The sequence below is a fragment of the Rhamphochromis longiceps genome, linkage group LG8 (genome assembly GCF_057381845.1).
Source record: "Rhamphochromis longiceps isolate RC_006_pf linkage group LG8, R_longiceps_female_GT1.1, whole genome shotgun sequence".
Lineage (NCBI taxonomy): Eukaryota > Metazoa > Chordata > Actinopteri > Cichliformes > Cichlidae > Rhamphochromis > Rhamphochromis longiceps.
This window is the reverse complement of record NC_140564.1, coordinates 24,790,109-24,809,738: the sequence shown is the minus strand read 5'-3', so window position 1 is coordinate 24,809,738 and position 19,630 is coordinate 24,790,109. Positions and strand designations below refer to the sequence as shown.

The window sequence follows — 19,630 nt, the reverse complement described above, 5'->3', positions numbered from 1 at the left end:
TGCACATGAACAGTGAAATAGAAACATGGTTTCTGATTAGAAAGAAAATAATACTACATCAACCTTAATCTACATCTTGCCAGTTGTCTGATATTGCAGAACTGTCACAGGTGGATCTAGAAAGTTTTACATGGGGGGGCAAACGAGTGTGAAGAGGTATACACAGGGTGGCAGATACCTCTTCATTAAAGTATGTCAAAATCCCTTATGTGTAAATGGAATCAACAATATATACACAAAAACACTTTAAAACGATTCATTGTATCATGATCTCTTCTTAGAAAACGAATATTTTAGGTATAATAAAACAAAAACATTTCCCCCAAATAAATACAAAACAAATACAGCAATAAAGGAATAAAAAAGACAACAAATGCAGGAAAAGAGCTTAAATTACTGTTTTATCTAAATCAAATGTCATCTATTTCTTTTAGGAGAGCTTAAGCTTAAAATAGGGGAAGGAGGGATAAATAAGGCTCTACAGCAGGGTGGGCAGTTGACCCCCTTCCCCCTCTGTAGTTCTGGAATAAGCTGTATGGTCACTGCAGCCTCGAGATTCTTGCATAATGTTACCTCTTGTTGGTTTTGGGGGGGTTATTTGTTCCTCCTTTAGGTCACGTGGAGGGGTGGGGGGCTGTTTTGCCCGTGTGTGTGAAGCAGATGGAGCTTGGTCTAATATTTTTCCTCTCCTAGACTCTGCTAATGTTCATTTTTCACTACGTCAGTCTCCAAATGCACCTACACTTGTTTACATTTACACATACATATCATTGTGTGGCTTTTTCATGTACCGACTTTGTACTTTTGCACAGTGTTATTGCGATTTACACAGCGGATGAAAGCAACAGTAATGGTTCCCTGAATGCATCATCATGCAAACGCTGCAGTGATGGCTGAGTGACGTCACTCCTCCGTGGGAGAAATCTGATGCTGCAGGTCTTGCACGTGGTCTGTTGTTTACTTCTTCCAGGAACAGTGGAAGTGCAGCCAGACAGGGGGAGGAGGGGGAGTCGGCAAAATTTTGAAACAGCTGTCCTGGATAGGGTTACCGTGGAGAGGGGGAAAAAGACGCGCAGGCTGACGTTAACGTCGGGAAAATGTCGAACTGAATTCTCTGATGTTTCCATCTTCAGAGGCTCCGTAAACAGCGCGATACCTGAACTGTACGTATTTGTTTGGCGTCAGCATGCCGCTTTGCTCTCGCTCTTTGTTCTCCTCTCTGAGGTTCGTTAAAGTTCAAGCGTCCAAAGACCGTCAACAATGCGGTTAAACCGAGTGTAGCTGTGAGCACGCCGTTAAACGCAAACAGTGCAAATGCTGGAGTGATAAAAGTTTGATTGGACTGAAAAAAGAGAAAAGAAAGGGGGACAAAAGTGTACACAAACATGCTGTTTTTACGACAACAAGGGTTTCGGTCTCCAGTTTACGAGTTAAGGGAAACATCTCCCGTTACATATAGACAAATCATTTACATTTCCTTACAATGGCGTTGTTTCTGTAAAAATACCCCCAACAACTGGAATGCTTATGCTTTTCTTTATTCTCATTTTGTTTATGTGCTTATAATGAAGACTAGAATGTTTCAGCTTGGAAGTCTGCTGAGTCAGCTCCATCTAACCTCCAAAGCGTCAGAAGCTGCCCATGGCCAAATCCCAAAGCAGACACCGACAGTACCTGACTTTTTACAAAGCGTGATGTAAGTATTAGGTCAACTTAAACCTGCACTAACCTTAGTCGTACAGTTAGTGTGTCAAGTAAAGTACAGGGATACACTGGCAGTGGTAAACCCCCAGGGGCACAGTTTATTTGGGGGGGGGGGGGGGGGGGGGTCACTGGGCCCTAAATGGGGCTTAGAAATGATTGAAGTCCAGATCTGTCTTTTTCTTGATGCATCATATTAAAGGTGTAGCACCTGTACTCTAAGGAGCAGCGGAAGAGTCTACCCTTAAACTAGATCTTGGTCCCATTAGGTAAGAGTGTGGTGGAGAGGTGCTTTTCTACTTTATTTCAGCACAGAGTGCTTTATTGAGGCAGTAAAGTGAAGTGAGTTGCAATACAGTCCAAATCAGAAATTCTAAAAACTGTAAAGGAATTTTATTTTGTACAGCTTCCCTTTTTTTGTAGCAATATAGAAGATTTGTGTTCATAAAACAATGAAATAAAATAAAATAAGATACTTTAAATTTAAGAGACAGAATAATTCTGTAACATCTGAGAAAAAGTGGCTGTGGTCCTGCCTACCATTACAGGTAATGCATCAACCAAACCCCCAGCTAGCAGTATTGTGGGCAATAAAGCCCATAATCTTTGTTTTGTTTTTTTGGTTAAGTTGGGTAGAGTTGTCCCTTATAACAATCTTTGCCTGTAATTACTGTTCCCCTACCCATCACTGAAATCCATCCTCTGCCCATGCACTTCACTCTGAGCATTGCAGTGTCTTTCACCTCATTGTTCTTGTCCATCGCCTACAACCTGCAACCCTAACACTGGTGTCCACAACCTGTGACAGCACCCAACAGCATAATAGTGGAGATGGAGCAGCTTATGGTGATCTAATATAACCTCTATGGGGGTAGCATTGGTGGAGTTTAAAGGCAAAATGATAATTCTGCTTGCAGCTTGTACCACTGTGCTCAAGTGGAATAACAAAAATATATATTTTTACCATTTACTTCCTCTGTAGGAAACTCACCGGGCTGAAAAAGGAATATGTTTTCTGTAATCTGCGTATCCCCGACCAGCTTCAGACAACCAAAGATGACATCAACCTTGTTATCCTTTCAGGTGGGTATCTGCTGAAGAAATGCATGGAATAATATATGAAAATAATATGCATATGACATAGGGATGTAAGATTTAGCATCTCCATCTAAATGTTTAAGATTATTTAAGCGGAAAACAGTTTTTATAATCGTCTATTTTGCTGCATGCTACGAATTAAATGGCTTTAGGAAGGATAAGTTATATTCTAACAATAACACTAATATTATAAGACTAGTGACAAGGATTAATGTTTCTTGATCTCTTTGCTAAGGTCATGGGATCTTCTGCATAGATGTTAAACCCTGGAGAGGCACAGTGTCTGCTCACAACCAAAACTGGCATGTGCAAGTGAAAGAAGAGGAGCAGAACTTTACCAATACGTGCATTGAGCAGATTGAAGATCCACTCAAAGCTATCATGGTAAAAAAATTTTAAAAAAAGACAAGTTTTATCTGAAATGTTGCAATGGCTCCATGAAAACCTAAATGTCAAACTGTCTGGCACACTTGAGTCCAAGGTCCAACCAATTGTCCAATACACTGTTTTCATCCAAACTGTGGTCGGGTTAAGAGATTCTGAGTCACTATAACAATTTATATGGAAATTTTAAATACAGAAGTGCTTCCTAAACTTCCTAAGTGGGCACTCTTCATTTGAAAGGCCATAATTGTATTCACGGTTTGAGGAGGGTGGGGGTGGGGGGTGGGAATGAAAGCAGGCAGGTGCCTAAACACAGCTGTCACCTTATGTGGCTGGGTCTGTTAGAAGTCATTCATTTCCATTTCTATAGATGCTCAAATTGGACTTGAAGCTTGACAGAACAGTTCAATGGCAAACACACACTGCAATATTGAAACGTGTTCTGCGTGAATTGGATCTATTAACTTCATTAATCTACACAAAACACGACAAATTTGAGGTTACATAATTTCTCTAAATGGGCCCTCTTTGAAATTTAAAAGTACAGTGTGTGATTCAGGTCATTGCAGGAGGAATGTTGAGACATCCTGTGAATGTGAGCGCATGCTAAACTTGATGAGTCTCAGCATTGTTCACGTAAATACTGGAACATTTAATAAGTTAATCGGCTGGCCTTTAAATTCGATAACTGCTGAACATTTTGCTACTTTTCTCCAGGTGTTTTATGCAAAGTGGATATCAGTGTTGGATGAAACAAATCATCTTTTTAACCAAAACGATCCAGGCGTCTGAAAAGGTTTTTATTACTTAGATACTAATAAAGAAAATGAAATAATAAGTATCTACCTAATGTCTGTCTCTTAGACTAAAACAGCAAACTTATGCAGTCATTTGAAGAGGAGTGGAGTGTCTGTGCGCCAAAGTCTCTTCTTCCCCAGAATCATCTTCCTCTCACCAGATTGTGAACTGAATAAGGAGCTGAGGAAGAAGAGGGAGCTGGTCTCCCACAGCCAAATAGAGGACTTCCTCAAATCTTTCAAGGAGGGCTATATTGCCTGGATATCAGATGCGGTGACGCCCTCCTGGATCTCTGGTGAATATGCATTAACACTTCGCTCAGTGTTCCAACACATTGCAAAAAGAACTGATCTATAATAACACGATATATGTCTGTTATTATGTCCTAAAACTTGTGAAAATATCCACTGCTGCCTAAAGTTCTGGTGGAATCAATCGAAAATTTACAGACACTCATCATGGGCATGAATGTCTTGGTAATTTGTACAGCATACATTTATCAATTTTTAATTTATTTAGGATTTTCTCTAATCCATACATGGCCAAAGTATCAATACAGGCCTAATATAAACATATACCCCCACTAATATTTGGTTAACTGTTCCTTAGTAAGTTCCACACCTTTGATTGCCATCAACAAGTGTCTTGCATAATTCTGCCTGGATATATGTTTAAATTCTATCGTCCCGATAACGATATAAATCACAAAAACATTTTCTGTAAATTCTGTGAATCTCGGGCAGCTCGACTTGCGGGAAGTGTTTCCAGCTGCCCGTCAGGTACCTGGAGTCGAGTGTTTTAACCGATGCATGAAACGATACATTTTTGGACATAAGTTGTAACGGCCGCCGTTTTCTTTGTGAGTATTTATTACACGGCGTGCTGCGGGGAAAAGCCTGTTCTTACGTTTGAGTCTAAGGTTTATTTTTTAGCACCTGGCGGCTCTTTTTTGCTTCTCATCCCTAAATAATCTGCTCTTTCACGTGATTCAGTTTATTTTGAAAAGTCTCAACAGGATCTTGAGCTTTATTGTGAAAGGTTTATGTGGAACATAAACAAGCAGACACGCAATCCGTCCTTAGTGTGGTTATATTAAATATAAGAGAAAGAGAGAACTTTAAGAAATTAATATAGCCACTACAGTGACCATCAAAACGGAGAAAAAATATTGCCGTAAACAGTTTATTTTGAGACACCACGAAACAAATGATAGCGTAAAATTAAAGATAGACGTTTTTATATCGTCATCCGATATATATCGTTATATCGAACAGCCCTATCATCCACTTTGTGCAATACACGACTACCACTGGCAGCAAAACAGCCCTAGAGAGTGATGCTATCACCAACAGGATAGTGATGCTAGCATTCTAGCAATTTCTAATTCATGGCAGGCTTGGTGGTTCCTGAGTTGGTCCTGAGCATGGTAACCATTTTCTTCTCATTTGGCAAAGATGTCATACATTTGAATAACTTGTACTTTCATACAGTTGTTTGAGCTGATGGTCTTGGAATCTGCAGTTTACCAATCCCTCCAAGAGACCATCTCAACTTCTGTAACTTTATAGTGCTCCTTAGATCTTCACTGAGTTCCTTCTCCATTGTTCTACGTGTTGATCAATCCAACGAGAGCTGTCAAACATATCCTTTTTATGAGAAAGAGAAACTTAGTTGGCCTTGGCCTTGTCAAGTTAAAAGACATCGTATAATTTTTAGCACTACTTATTAAAATGTTGAAGTAAATGTATGTATAGATTTTAGCCTTTATTTATACTTTTGACCGTGTGTGGATTAGAGGCAATCCAAAATCAATTCACAATTGTGAACCCCTTGTTTTATGAAGATCTATGCTGTGCAATTATTCCAACCTGTAAACAGAACAGTTCAAAGAAATCATTTACGACCCAAATTACCATGACATTCATGGGGTTTTGTAAACTTCTGACTTAAATTTAGCAATAATTATGACTAAATTGGCAAAGGCTCATAAAAAGCCAGTTAAACTTGTGTTTTTCTTGACCTGCAGGTCATCTGTCATACAGGCAGATGGAATCAGTGCGAGACGTCCTGAGGAGGGTGGGAACGTGGGATTTGGTGCGGCTGCACTGTGGCGAGCAGCTAAAAGGAGACTTCCAGAGCTGCCCGTATATCGCTCTCAACCGCCAGGAGACGGACACCCTCGAGTTTTCCAGTGTCAAGACCCTTTCTGCTGACTCGCTTTGGGCCCTGCTGGGACACGTTCCTCAGGTCAGTCCACTACTGTGGTTCTGATGAACCAGTCACAAACATAAACGCCATTTGTAACTTGGGATCGGATGCTTTGTCCAAATGATAATGTGAAGCATCACGCTCATCATGAACCAGCAGGTGGCAGTAGCACTTTATGACTGCCTCCATCAATTATCCTCTGTTGTTCTGGTAACTGGAAAAACACAGGTTTGATTTGTGCTGAAGACCCCCAAAACATGACACCAATTTCACAGTTATTTGAATGCAATTAGGATCATTTCTGTTTAGAAGTATGAGAAAATTACTGTATAAACACAGATGAAGTGATACAGTTTAGCAATTAAGATAAGAAAGTGAACCGTTTTTTTTGTTTTGTTTTTTTTCACCACACCACAGAGAGCGGTCTAACTGAGTACAGTGTTCAGCATTTAGATATAAATTAATTTAAATTGTACTGACCAATTTTCCAAACAAATGCTTTTTTCACAAAATGTAAATTTGGTTCTTTTTTTTTTTTTTTTAAACCAGTTCGACCACCTACACTCTTTCTCTCTCAGATCATTTTAATGGACACCCTGGGTGTTATTGAAGCGTTAGGGCAGGTATTTTGTTTGCATCACAGTAATTTGAGCTGATTAAAATTGATTTTATGTTTTGGGTTAATAAGCAGATTTCATTCAGACTCGGTAAATGTTGCCTCTCGGGATGCGATTGGCAAATCTTAGCAGTCACTAGAGCAATGACCGAAAAAGGTGGTTTATATAGAAGTTAAATTGCAATGATGATAGAACGTTAGATTCACACACAAAAAATGTCATTTCGTTACATTTTCTTTTCTTCCAAAAAGCAGGATCGAACCTTTAATTATTTTCACTTGGCAGTGGTGCCTCTTTTCTGCTTGTCAGTTAACTAAATGTTACCTCTTTAAAGACCAGCGAGTGCGACCCAGCTCAGCATCCATTACAGATTCACACCCACCCTCGAACACCCAGACACTCAGCCTGCGATGTCCATGCAAGCCTGCTCAGGCATTAGTTTGCCCCCACCACCACCCAGCACCCCAGACTGTATGTACTCTCCCCCCTCGCCTCCAGCTGCTGTGTATTTGATACATGACCCAGCAGTCATTAGACAGTCTCCAGTGGGCTCTTTTCTTGCCCAGGGGGACACAAAACATGACAAGAAAATATATTATTTTCAAAGAGATATTTGCAAATGGAGGCACAGTGATGCAAACCTCATCCTCATATTAAAAACAAAAAAAAAGGAAATTGGAGAATAGATGGTTAATATGCTTTTGTGAAATTGGTTTTATTTCTCTGATCGGTTTCTAGGTGTGTTGATGCAGTCCGCACCGGGGGAAATCGACTTTAATATTTGGAGGTTTTGCCTTTTTAATTCACTGTGTCACCTACTTTGTCTTTAGGAGAGAAAAAAATGCTCTCTGCTCATGTGCAGCAGCTGCCAGGGGAAGTTTGGGGGGGCAGCAAAGAAACCTGATAGCTACCCCCATTTTCAGAGCCTACAAATAATGCATGCTTTTGATTTTTTTTTTTTTTTAACTTGTAAACACAGGCTAGAAGATCTCCAACATGACCTACGATTTCTCTCGGGCATCTGTTAGGTTGCATGAAGTGGCACCAGATGCATTCAGAAAGCTGCCATGGAGGCAGTAGGTGTGTATTCTGTGAGCGCAGGCAATTACTCTGCAGAGAATGGGATGTCTACATGCACCAAAGTGGAGAATGATTGAGTGGAGTGGCTGTAATTTATTAATTATGGTCTATATTCTTAGACCACGGTTCTGGCTTCATTCAATTTGTATGGATTGAGGGGTAATTACGGTGTGTGTGTGTGTGTCTGTGTGTGTTAAGGAGAAAGAAAGAGCTGAAGATCTATTCATGTCATAATTTAAAGTGCAGGTTACTTGTGATATTCATCTTCATATTGTCCCCTCTTCTAATAAGGCCAGTTCATATAATGCAGTTTATTCAAGAGAAGACCCTGATTTAAAAAAAAAAAAAAAAAGTTTCTGACTTGCAGTCAGCCTATACAGAGCATCTATTAATTGCAGAGCTGTGAAGCAACAATTAAGTTCTTTTGAGCGTAACTTGACTACACAGCCCCTCCTAGCTGATTAATAGAGGCAAAGCCGGTAGGTGAAAATCTGCAAATTCACAGACAACATCTTGGCTAACGGAGAATGGTACAAATAATCAGATCTCGGTTGCCGGAGATACATCTCGTCTCCCTGACGAGCTACAGATTCCACACAAATGTAGCTTGTTAATTTAACTCCACCATGACATTCCTCTCCATTTGGCCATCTCCCAGGCTGCACGCGTCACGGGCCTGTAATGGACAGCTGGTGCACTTGGTGCTTAGCACAGAAAAGGCAGAGAGGGTAGACATCAACTGCTTTGTGTGATAATGAATGGAGGCACACAAAAGGCCAGGAGCAGGCCATTTACAAAGCCTGCAAATTCTGCTGTCTAAATAGATAATATTGTCAGCCACTGTGTCTTTTGGGGTTTCTTTTACTGTAGTGAAAAAAACAGCATTCACCCCTTTGAGGTAAATATATGCCTTCCCCATTACTCTTACTTTCAAATATTTATGATAATCATTAGAAACCATATTCTATGTGTTCTGTGTGAGCATGGCTATAACTCCACTTATCAAAGGATCTGTTTCACTAAAAGAAAAAAAAAGAAAGAAGACAACTGTAGTTTTTTTTTCAGTTATGCAAAATTAAACAAAGCACACTTTAAAGTTGTGTCACTGAGACTACAATTTAGGCGCTAATTTCAGATTCATAGCTCACTTATTTCATTGCGTACCCAACAAGCCTGTAGGGACGCAGTGCGTAGGATGATATCTCCATTGTGGAAAAGTTTTCAAAGAAAAGTTTTTAGATTGATTTTTTTTTCTAGAAAGAAAGATCTATTGGTTGCATTGCATTTCCCCAGCAGAGATGAAAATTATGTGGACACTACCATGATGTTCAGATTTCTGTAATTGGAGGATCGCTCTCGAAAGGAAACTGGAATTGGAAATAATTCGCGCCAAAGAGCGTGTAGGAAGCTACGGAGGAAAAATAACCATGCAATTACGCATGAGAAGAGTGCTGCAGAATCACAAGTGTCTGTAATGAACTAGTGAAGACACCGGCACTTATACAGTGGAAGGCAATGATAAAAGCTGCCTTGTAATAGCATGTGATTAAACTTAGTAAAAAAAAAGAAAAAAAAATCTATTTTTTCACTCGAGCACTGAACCGCAGTGAAGAGTCCCGTGGAGAGATTCTGCATCTGTCAATTTGAAGATGACTCAATGTGTTTCCTCCAAATTCATCACCCAGCATGCAGTTCCAGTCATTTTAGAGGGCTCTTCAAGTGCTCTTTTGTTAATTTAGTTAAACATGAAACGTTAGAGTTCATGTTTTACACATTCCTACTTAACACAGGTGGAGTTTGAGTTTCACTAAATTTGAATACATGTTTAAGATTAAGCTCCAAGCCATTATTATTCATTAGCAAATAATTTCCGTGAATGTGGAATGAGCCCGGGTTTGCAGGGCACTGTGGGTAATAATATCTGCTCTACTGCATGCATATATATAGAATATTGTTAATTTGTATACTTTGTCTAGAAAATACAGCGCGTGCATTAATAGGGTTTTGTAATATGGTTGCAGTAACAGGATTTTCTTTTTAAATATGTTAGCACCATTAATATGAAGTTCCATGCAGTGAACTGTATTTCAGGGCGATTCTTCACTCAGTTCAAATATCCGAATGTTCAGCTATGTAAAATATTCACTTGAACATTTTCAACATTCAAATGTTGAATTGAAAGCATAATAAATATTGCATAGGTACATTTTAAAAAATTAGAAGATCAAAACTCTGTCTTTGATTCTTTTGCAAGATAAATAAAGAATTAGAACGAATTTTTTTCCCTTTTTTGTGCAGTTTTACAATTAAACAACAACAAAAATAAAGTATTTTGAAATGAAAATCATTAGCTATGTCCCTTACTATATGATTCTGTGATCACCTGTGAAACCATTATTGAATTGTTGCACAATCCTTTGTCATAGCACATTTAATAAGACCATGTAAGCTTCATAGATATCTTTTTTTTCCCCAGTTCTGTGACATTATCTAATTTGGCATTAAATGCTGGTTTTAGTATTTAAAAGAAACTTTTCTGCGGTCATTGGCCAACATGTTCATTTTTATCTCTGTAGGCTCAGTTATTTGTTTTATGGATTCAGGATATTAGAGTGATCCCCGCAGCATAGGTGCTAAGATATGATCAATAGGGATTCATGAATAATGAAGAGGCCGAGTGGAGCAGAGGCACTTAATTACAGCTTCGAAAGCCATTCTCGTTAATTGAGGAGAATAAAGGTGCTGAAGTGGCTTAAACGGCAAAAACTGTAATTTTTTTAAATTATTAAAAAAAATTTTTTTGTCACTTTTCTTTTTTTAAATTACAGCAAGCCTCTACCTGAAAGCCAGATGGATCCAAGTTCTCACCTTTGTTTTCAAATAGATACATTTGTATTTTATATTTAGTTTATTTTTGTTCTCAGGCTTTCTTTGACCATTTGTGAGCAGACTCTCATTCTTTTAATGTAAATGCTAATATGCTGCATATCCAGACAGTGTGTGACTGCTGTGCACTGCAGATACAGTATATAATTGACAGCCCTGCCATCTGTTACAGTTATGTGAAATTATGGATAAACTAGTTAACAGACACTTTGGCCCATTGTCTGTTGTTTTGATAATCACCCTTAATAACGGACGGCATCAATATGGTCTTTAAACCTGATTTGGGAGTTAATGGAGTCAGATGGGGGCAGTCAGTGTATGCTCTGGGGGTAATGCTGTTAGAGATGTTCGTAAAGAGCAAATTAAATCAGTCATAGATTGTGCCCTCTCAAGTCAGCCAGACAACCAGACCTATTGAGGAGAAAAAGGAGGGGGATTCATATTTTAACCTCTCGCAGAAAATGCACTTATGTGGATGGAAATACAGTCAGAGCTGGGTGACTGCATGCAAATGGTTATTGCCCAGCCTAATGGCTTCCTGTTAGCTGAGGCAGGTTGGAAGGGGAGTCATATCTAATCGGAACTTAACCGGGCATTTTTTAAAAATATATATAATTTATTTATTTCTTTTTGTGGCCTCAGACGAGCACAGTGATTAACATGGACAGTAATGTCACCACCTCTATCTTAATGGATAGGGTTGGGAGTCAAATAGAAACTCGTGATATGATTCAGTACGTTACCCAAGATAACATTGGTATCACAGTACAGCCATTCCAAGATTCATATAAATGAAAGGAAAAAAAACAACAAAATACAGAATTTAAATGTTTAAATTAATTGATATTCACTTTATGTCTCTAGCTCTCTGATTTGCTCTGATACGTTTCATGGTATAGATTCAACAAGGTGCTGGAAACATTCCTCAGATGTTTTGATCCATATTGAAATGATAGCAGCACACAGTAGCTGCAGATTTTTCTGCTTGCACAACTATGATGCAAATCTTCTGTTCCACCATATCCCAAAGGTGCTCTATTGGACAAAGGTCTGGTGACTGTGCAGGCCCTTCAGTGAACTCACTGTAATGTTCAAGAAACTAGTTTGGGAGAGGTTTGTGACATGGTGCATCATCATTATGGAAGAAGTAACCATCAGAAGATGGGTCAGCAACAGTACTCGAGTAAGATGTGCCATTTAAATGATGCTCAGTTGATACTATGGGCTCAAAAAGGTATTCTCAAAAGAATATCCCCCAACCCATTATACTGCCACTGTCAGCCTGAATTGTAGATGGACTAATGCTTTCATTTTGCCAAATTCTAGCCCTCTATTCAAAGCTCTCTTTCCTAGCGGTTCATGTCCCGCTCATGAAGGATCTGGTGTTTTGCACGCCTTCCTCCACTTCTTCCTATCCAGAGCGTCTTCTGGTGTGACATTCGCAGCCTTCATATCATTTTTGATTCGGTCCATCCAGAGCTTTTTTTTTGGTCTTCCTCTTGGCCTGTTACCGGTCTAATCGTTGGGCTGTTTTAGCGATGGAGTTCTCATCGCTAGGGACTACGTGGCCGTACCATCGGAGCCTCGACTCTCGCATCTTGTCCGTGATTGCCACTTCCCATCGTTTCTTGACGTCTTCGTTCACTCATTCATCACTAACATTTTTCCAATCTTCTACTGCCCAGTTTTGGTGAGCCTGTGCAAACGGTAGCCTCAGTTTCCTGTCCTTAACTGATAGGAGTGACACCAGGTTGTGGTCTTCTGCTACTCTTACCCATTAGCTTTGAGGTTTTAAATGTTGTGTCATCAGAGATGTTCTTCTATGTGCTTTGATTGTAACAAGTGGTTATATGGCAGTCTGGCCATTCTCCCCTGATGTCTGGTATCAACACAGCCATTCCTGATGCCCGTTTTGACCATTTGCAGGTCATCTTGACCATGTCTACACGCTTAAATGCATTGCTGTAGTGTGACTGGCTGATTAGCTGTTTGCATTAATAAGCAGTTTAACAGGTGAATTTAACTCAGTGGGTGAATGTATTGTAGAGATAGAGATTGGACTCAGAATATGGGATGCTGTTTACATTTCTTTTCTTTTTTCTTTTTTTTAATATCTTGTAACCTCAAAAAATTAGCAGGTAAAAACAAAATCTATTATGTATTAAATTAGAATAAAGCTGGCTTATTTAATTTAGCCGCTTCTATGGGGGGGGGACGACACTTTTGGCTGATTGTTAATCAGATTCTGTTTTGTGTCTTAATGGAAAATCATTGAGTCAGATCATCAAGATCATGACTTGAGTTGAATCAAATTACCGCTGGTAGTCACTCACTCAACAGATTGTTAATATATTCACCTTCTGAGCCAAACCACACAGTGCTTACCTAATTGCCTTGCAAACCATTTTTGGTCCATTTCCATGACATTTGGCCCATCGACAAAGAGGTTTGGTGCACCAAAGGTGTGTTACTCAGTGTCCCCCCCCCCCCCCCCCCCCCGTCCGTGTCTAGTGAGACACGAAGTGGAACAAAGAGCCCGTCGTCTGAAGCTGGTGTGGCTTTACGCTCACTCTGAGTTCACCTGAAACACTGCACCATGGCTCCAGGTAACAGCCTCTGCTGACTGATACACCGCTGGGATTCTTTGACTTTATCAGGGGAAGAATCTGAACTTTGTGAATGGCAATACATGCAGGTGGTGACATGTCCCTACCCAATTACACAGTTCCTCGGATTTGTCATACCTGTCAGACCTTAATGACCAGTAAATACATTTATACAGAAATAATTCTGTAGTCACAATTAAACATCATTGATTCATGTTGGTTTTATTAGCAGAAGTGATTTAGGATGCCTGAACGGTCTTTAAAAGAACTAGCTCTGAATCTGTACCGTGGAGATCCCTGCAGATGGGAGATAAGGAAACCACTGGAGATGTCTATCAGCAATTTGCATGGAGAAGTTTTCAGAGAATGAGTTGTCTTGTTGAGTATAAGAGGTTAAAAGGTGAACAGTGAACCAGACATAGGATTTATGACTAGTAGCAGACGGTAAATAAGAAGAATGAGTTTGTCTTGTTGAAATGTGAGGAGTGATGTCATTCACATGGCTTCTGCGACACTGAAAGTGAGAGGGAGATCAGGGTAGACACCGTTAGGTGAGCTCTCAGCCCTTTGTGTGACACCCAGCCTTAGCCCCAAGGGTCTTGTTCTTTCCATGAAATGCACCATTTTGGCCTGCTGGTGCTTGAAGTAGCGATGGTTCCCTTACAATTGTGAACAAATCACAGAAAAACCTAATACCTAATTTTAGTGACTTTAAAGTGTTCGTTTTGGCTTATTGGAGAGTGTGTCGCCGTGACACGTTGCAATACATCTTAAGTGTCGGATAGAGATTGCACTTTAAATGACATTTTGGTTTCTATCAGCAGCTACTTTACTTTTTTTTCCTTCTGCTGCAAGTCAGATACAGCATGATCTTTTACTCTTTAACACACCCTCTCATTCACTTGAGGGATAACATGCAGTGACAGTTCCTGTACCTGGCACGTGGTCCGTGCTGAGCAACATCTGGCAGGCAGCTTGTCTAGACCACACAGAAACTTGTTTTGCTCTTTTGTATTTGAAATCTGTAGCTTACCTACTTGGTAACTATTGTTTGGCGGATGATGCCGCAGAAATGGACGATGATGAATTTAAATGGCTGTAAATTAAATTTGACACAATTCATCTCTACGCTAACATTCTCAGACAGGATTTATGTATACTCCAAAGCAACCACGGGCAGCAAATTAGCATGGTTGTTACTGTAAATATGTTTCTTAATATAATTTGCAGGATTGTTCTGCGGCGGGTTTTATAGCTTCCCTGCTTCAGTGTGGGTTTTATATTGTCTGCCTCTTGTGCACTACAAGTATGGAAGTACTCAACTTTGGCTCCATTAAATCAGCTAATTGCTGATTATGAACTATTGCGCTGCGCTGTGATTTGTTAGAATAATTCCTTTCTGATGTCTTTGTCTCGGTTTGTGTGCCTCTCTGCCACCAGCTGTCATTAAGCTATTTTTTCATGTATCCCAAATTAATAGACACTCACTCACTCTGAAGTGTCTGATGCTATTGTAGCAGAAGCCACATGGCATTTGGCCAAGGCTGCAATATAAGATGCAATTGTTTAGCTTTTTTTCATCTTTATCCCTGTTTTAATGCACAGTAATAAGTAAGTAAATGCTGGAAAGATGTGTGTCTGAAATCGCAGTGGCCTTTGTTGTAGATAATTAGGTTAGCAGCAAGAGTGTGCAGGTGTTGAGGGTGTACTGTGTGCTCATGTTGTGTTATCGACTTGCTCATATTCGTAGGCTGTCAGGGGTGTCGCACTTTCCATCAGCCCCAAAGCTCACCAACCTCTTCACTATTAAAATGATCACTTTCAATAGCAGACAAAGGAAAGAGGGAACATATCTAGTGCAGGGTATTTTCCCCACCTCTAATGCTTATCTGCCTTTTGATGTCGGCGTAATAAAAGGCCTATTGGGCTTTCACAATGACCTGCAAAATGGACAAGGGCCGATATACTGGGCTCTGACTGTCGCTACCATTAACTAAAAGGCCCAGACATTATGGAGAGCCGGGGATGAAAGTACATGGAAAAAATAATAATAATTGAAAAATTGCCTAATGCTAAAGTGAAAGAAAATGGAACTGTGAAAAGGCACTGTAATATTCTGTTATCCCCGGTAAATGCAGCCAAACAAGAGATGCAGCAAGGCATTCTTTTTGAAATGGATGTGGTTCAATTACCTGCATGTCTAAATCTAGTTAAGGCTTCCATTGTCGGGCTCGAAACATAACAGGCAGTTTTTGTAGTGTTAAAGCGTATTATGCCCTACAACCTACATAGAATCAAGAGAGGTATGACTCCATTCAAGATGCGGAGGGAATTAAAATTCACAGTGAGACCGAGGTTAATTTATTATTTAGTCTGTTTCGGGCTACCGTTTGGATCACTGTTCTAACAGAGTTCGAGCTCAATATTCGAACAAGCTTGAAAAGAACGTTTCTAAATATGTTTTAAGGAGTATTGAAGGATTAGCATCCAATAGAAGCAGAATCTGGTTTGTTTTACTGTGTAAAACAGCTGACCTAATTCAGACTAGACTAGGCCATGCAGACGGGCATTATATTGATGAACAAAACTAGCAGACTGGCAAATATTTTACTAGTTTTACCTTTTCTTATATAATTTATAATTTCTTTGATATTATGTATTATTTATATATTCAGTTATAAGACACACAAAACCCAACCTGTAAACCTTGAGTTTGATGTTTAAGTAAATGCCTTAATGTTGGTGTTGTCTGTGATAATCTAAAAAAAGAAAAACATGTGCCTTTACCCTGTAATTTAAAAAAAGATAGTAATATAGTGCATGTATTATTTTGTTTGGTCAATAATTTAAGATCCCAGTTGTAATACACATTGTACACATCTTACCTGAAATGTACCTGCCCACTGATCAGTTAACCTCAAACTGCTGACTTCATAGTAAATAACTGAACGTCTATATTTAAATCTGTTCTGTATATAATACATGAAAAATTAACAACTACAAAAAATGTCAAATTAAAAATACAGTTTTACAATTTATAACATTTTAAAATTTACATGGGGTCATGCAGTCTTGGTGGTCGTCAGGAACGCCTTCTACTTTACCATAATTAATCATCATCTGTTGAGCTATATGTCTGTGATATCCAAGAACTTTATTTCTAATTCCATATTCCATATTTAGAGGTAAGTCAGATACAGATTTCGGTATTATAATACATCTTTAAAAAAACAAAACATAGATGGTAATAATCGCTGTATGCGTGTCAGTGTTGGCGCAAGGTTTCATTCAAGATTGGCCCAGCAGTTAAGGATGGGAGGAGATGGGGTGCATACAGATATATATGCATACGCTACAATTATTTTAGTAAGGTTTACATATTATAAATTGATTCTATAGTGTTGTGGTTTACACATTCAATTGCCAAGTCGCTGGTTTTATTCTAGCGCAAGACATAAATCCCTTTTTGGGTCGTGGCATCTGCCGTTAAAACTCATATGCAGAGACACCCATTGTAACAAGGAGCAGGTGAAAGTACCTTCATTCAACATTGTTATAAACTGATACAGTGATAACAAAAGAAACTGTAGATTTTCCAGCCATGAAAAACATCATTACCTGAAGTACTACTTTAGTACGTTGCAGGTGTGATGCATCTAAATATATACCAGTACCTTCTACTTCAGTTTTATAGAGAGCTTAAAAGACAACAGCTGAAAAACCTCATTCAAAATGCAATTCACTGCATCAGTAACTTAAAATCCAACAGTGGAACAGACTTTCTTTCTGAGTTATATGTTGTAGATGGTATTGGAAATTAAATTAATCTGGAAGTGACTTTATGATTCGGCTCTATACAAATTCATATAGTTATCATGTAGATCATCTTGATGTCTAAAAAAAACCTCCCAAGTATAGTTTATTTTTATCCTATTATTCCTTAGAATACCCACGAAGTATAATAGATTGCCAAATCTAGACTTCTGGGGAAAGTTGACCTCAAGGTAAACAAAGATGTTTACTTTCTACACCAATAAAATAAGTCATTTTTTCCACCGGGCAGAATGACTTTCTCCCCCCCACCCCACCACCACCACGTAGGTTGTATACACGGTCCTAAAACCAAGAAATATCCAACAAAATTTCTAATTATTTCTCTCTTTGGCACTTTGCAGGTAACCGTTAAAATGTATAAGCGTGGATCTAACAGCTGGCTGGGGAAGTCCCTGAATGCCACCACCACCATCCCCTCCAACACCTCTGTGATCTTCAGGATCAGCGGCGAAGAATCAGATGCTAAAATCCCAGCAAACGCCATTCACAGCATCACGCTCAGCATATGACTGTGTGGAGATAATACAAACAGGATCGCCATCGCAACATGGCACTGAAGAAGCAAGGGGAAGAAAAATTGCTTACTTGTGTGTAGCATTTTTTAAAAACTGAGTGCATTTTAACATGCAGTGATTGTACTTTGCAATATTGTAGGACTTCCAGATGTTTTTATGTGCGCATTTATCGGGGGAAAAAGAAAAAAGGTCCCATTTGCCAATTTCCCTGATTCTCCTTAGTGACAATATTATGTTAATGTAGATGGTTTCAGACAATTAGCACGATTAGCTTTCTCTTGTTTTGAATTTCTAGAGCTGGCCCACACTTTACACTAGCCATTAATTAATCATTATGCAAGCTGATTGTGTCACACCGATTTAGGACTGAAGTGTTTAATGTGTTAATTGTGGCGGTTAAAAACCGGTGGCCTCTGGCACGTCGAGGGCCGAGGATGTAACTGCCTCTGTGGGTTTAATCGGAAGTTATTTACGGTCTGTTTAGACAGTGGAACTGTAAGGTGCTTTATTAATATGCTCCACCGCACGGAGGAGATGATAACTATTCAAGAGCACACAGGCACAGCAACCAGCACCATTCATAACTGTGTCTGAGTCACTTTCCATCAGTTGCCCAGGCTTCCACAGCTGCGCTAACAGCTAGCAATTGCATTTACTGGGCCTGGCAGTGGTCATAATGAAGTTATTCCCAACAGGATATCAGTGCCTTTAGCTAACAGCTCTCTCTGTTGATGGTATCTTTCTGTATGGCATGTCTACCTGAAACATCATTACACTGTACTCAAGCTACTCGCTTTTTCAAATGTCTGTTTACTGGTTTACCTGAGGGGTAGATCATCTGTAGTTTTAAAGCCATCACTCAGTTGTTTACATTGGTTGCTGCACATTTTTGAGACTGGTTGTTTTGTGCTTTGAGTCAACATTGCTTGAAATTATAGGTGTTTTCATGAATTTATTGCCTATACATATTTAAACCTACATAGTCCTCAGGAACTGTTTTCTCCAAAGCACTTGACAAACAATATTTGCAATATCAGATGGTCTGGTATGGGAAGGACTTCAAGGAAATATCTGATAAGTGGTGGGTGCATGCACGTTTTACTGTAATTTCATTATACATTGAACCATGCTTCTCAGTTGATTTATTCAGGCATGCTTGCTTGATTCATTGGTGTGTGGGGTTTTTAGGTCATTGAGTTATCAAGTGTTATCAAATGTTTGTACCACGTGTTGTTGTAATAAAGAGATGTGATTATTGGTTGGTTCAGTTAGTTATTTTTACCATTTTGGACTGAAGTGGCCTCAACCATCTCAGTCCTATTTTTGTTGTTGTTTGTTTGTTTTATTTCTGTAGTGTCGTTATTGAATCATCTTAGGATACAGCAGAATAACAGGAATGGTTTGGAATCAGCCGATGCAGCTCTATCTCTGTAGTTCTTAGATATTATGCTGCAGCATTTTGGTTTAAATTCTGGTGTTTTAGAGTCCAAACTATCGTAATGTTCTTAATCATCCAAACGTAACAAATGCATATTAGTGTCTCTATTTCATGATTGTTGGTCACCACTGTTGTTACTTTGCTATGACGGAGTCGTGACATAAATAATTTGAAACTGTTTTTCAAATATTTAAGAAGTAAAAGTGAGGTTTGCTGAAAGACTTGGAAAAAAAGTAGGGTTTTTAGGTAGATGTTTTTACTTATATTTAATATTGTACCTAATTGCTTCCCTAAAGCTATAAGGTACCTGTAATAGTGAACCCCATATACAAAGTCATTTGTCACTACTGGGCCACAAGGTTTCTTCAAAGCCTTATTAGTGAGATGGAGGGCATCCATCAACAGCTTACCCTGCTCTTTGAAAGCATGCAGCATGTCTCCAGCACAGTAAAAGACTGGAGATTA

General features: G+C 39.2%; 1 protein-coding gene across 2 annotated transcripts; it reads left to right on the top strand.

The window, feature by feature from the left end:
- Positions 1-951: 951 nt before the first annotated feature.
- On the top strand, positions 952-18,984 carry LOC146663767 (uncharacterized). 2 transcript variants are annotated; one of them, XM_085416673.1, is made up of 7 exons: positions 952-1,163; positions 1,577-1,696; positions 2,684-2,784; positions 3,035-3,183; positions 4,048-4,276; positions 6,008-6,228; positions 17,554-18,984. In XM_085416673.1, the coding sequence occupies exons 2-7, from the start codon at positions 1,578-1,580 to the stop codon at positions 17,719-17,721; spliced, it is 987 nt and encodes a 328-aa protein (XP_085272799.1). In that variant the 5' UTR covers positions 952-1,163; position 1,577; the 3' UTR covers positions 17,722-18,984. The 2 variants fall into 2 exon arrangements, with proteins under 2 accessions (XP_085272799.1, XP_085272800.1); XM_085416674.1 differs by having other exon boundaries at positions 1,023-1,163; positions 1,572-1,696.
- The last annotated feature ends 646 nt before the right edge of the window (positions 18,985-19,630 follow it).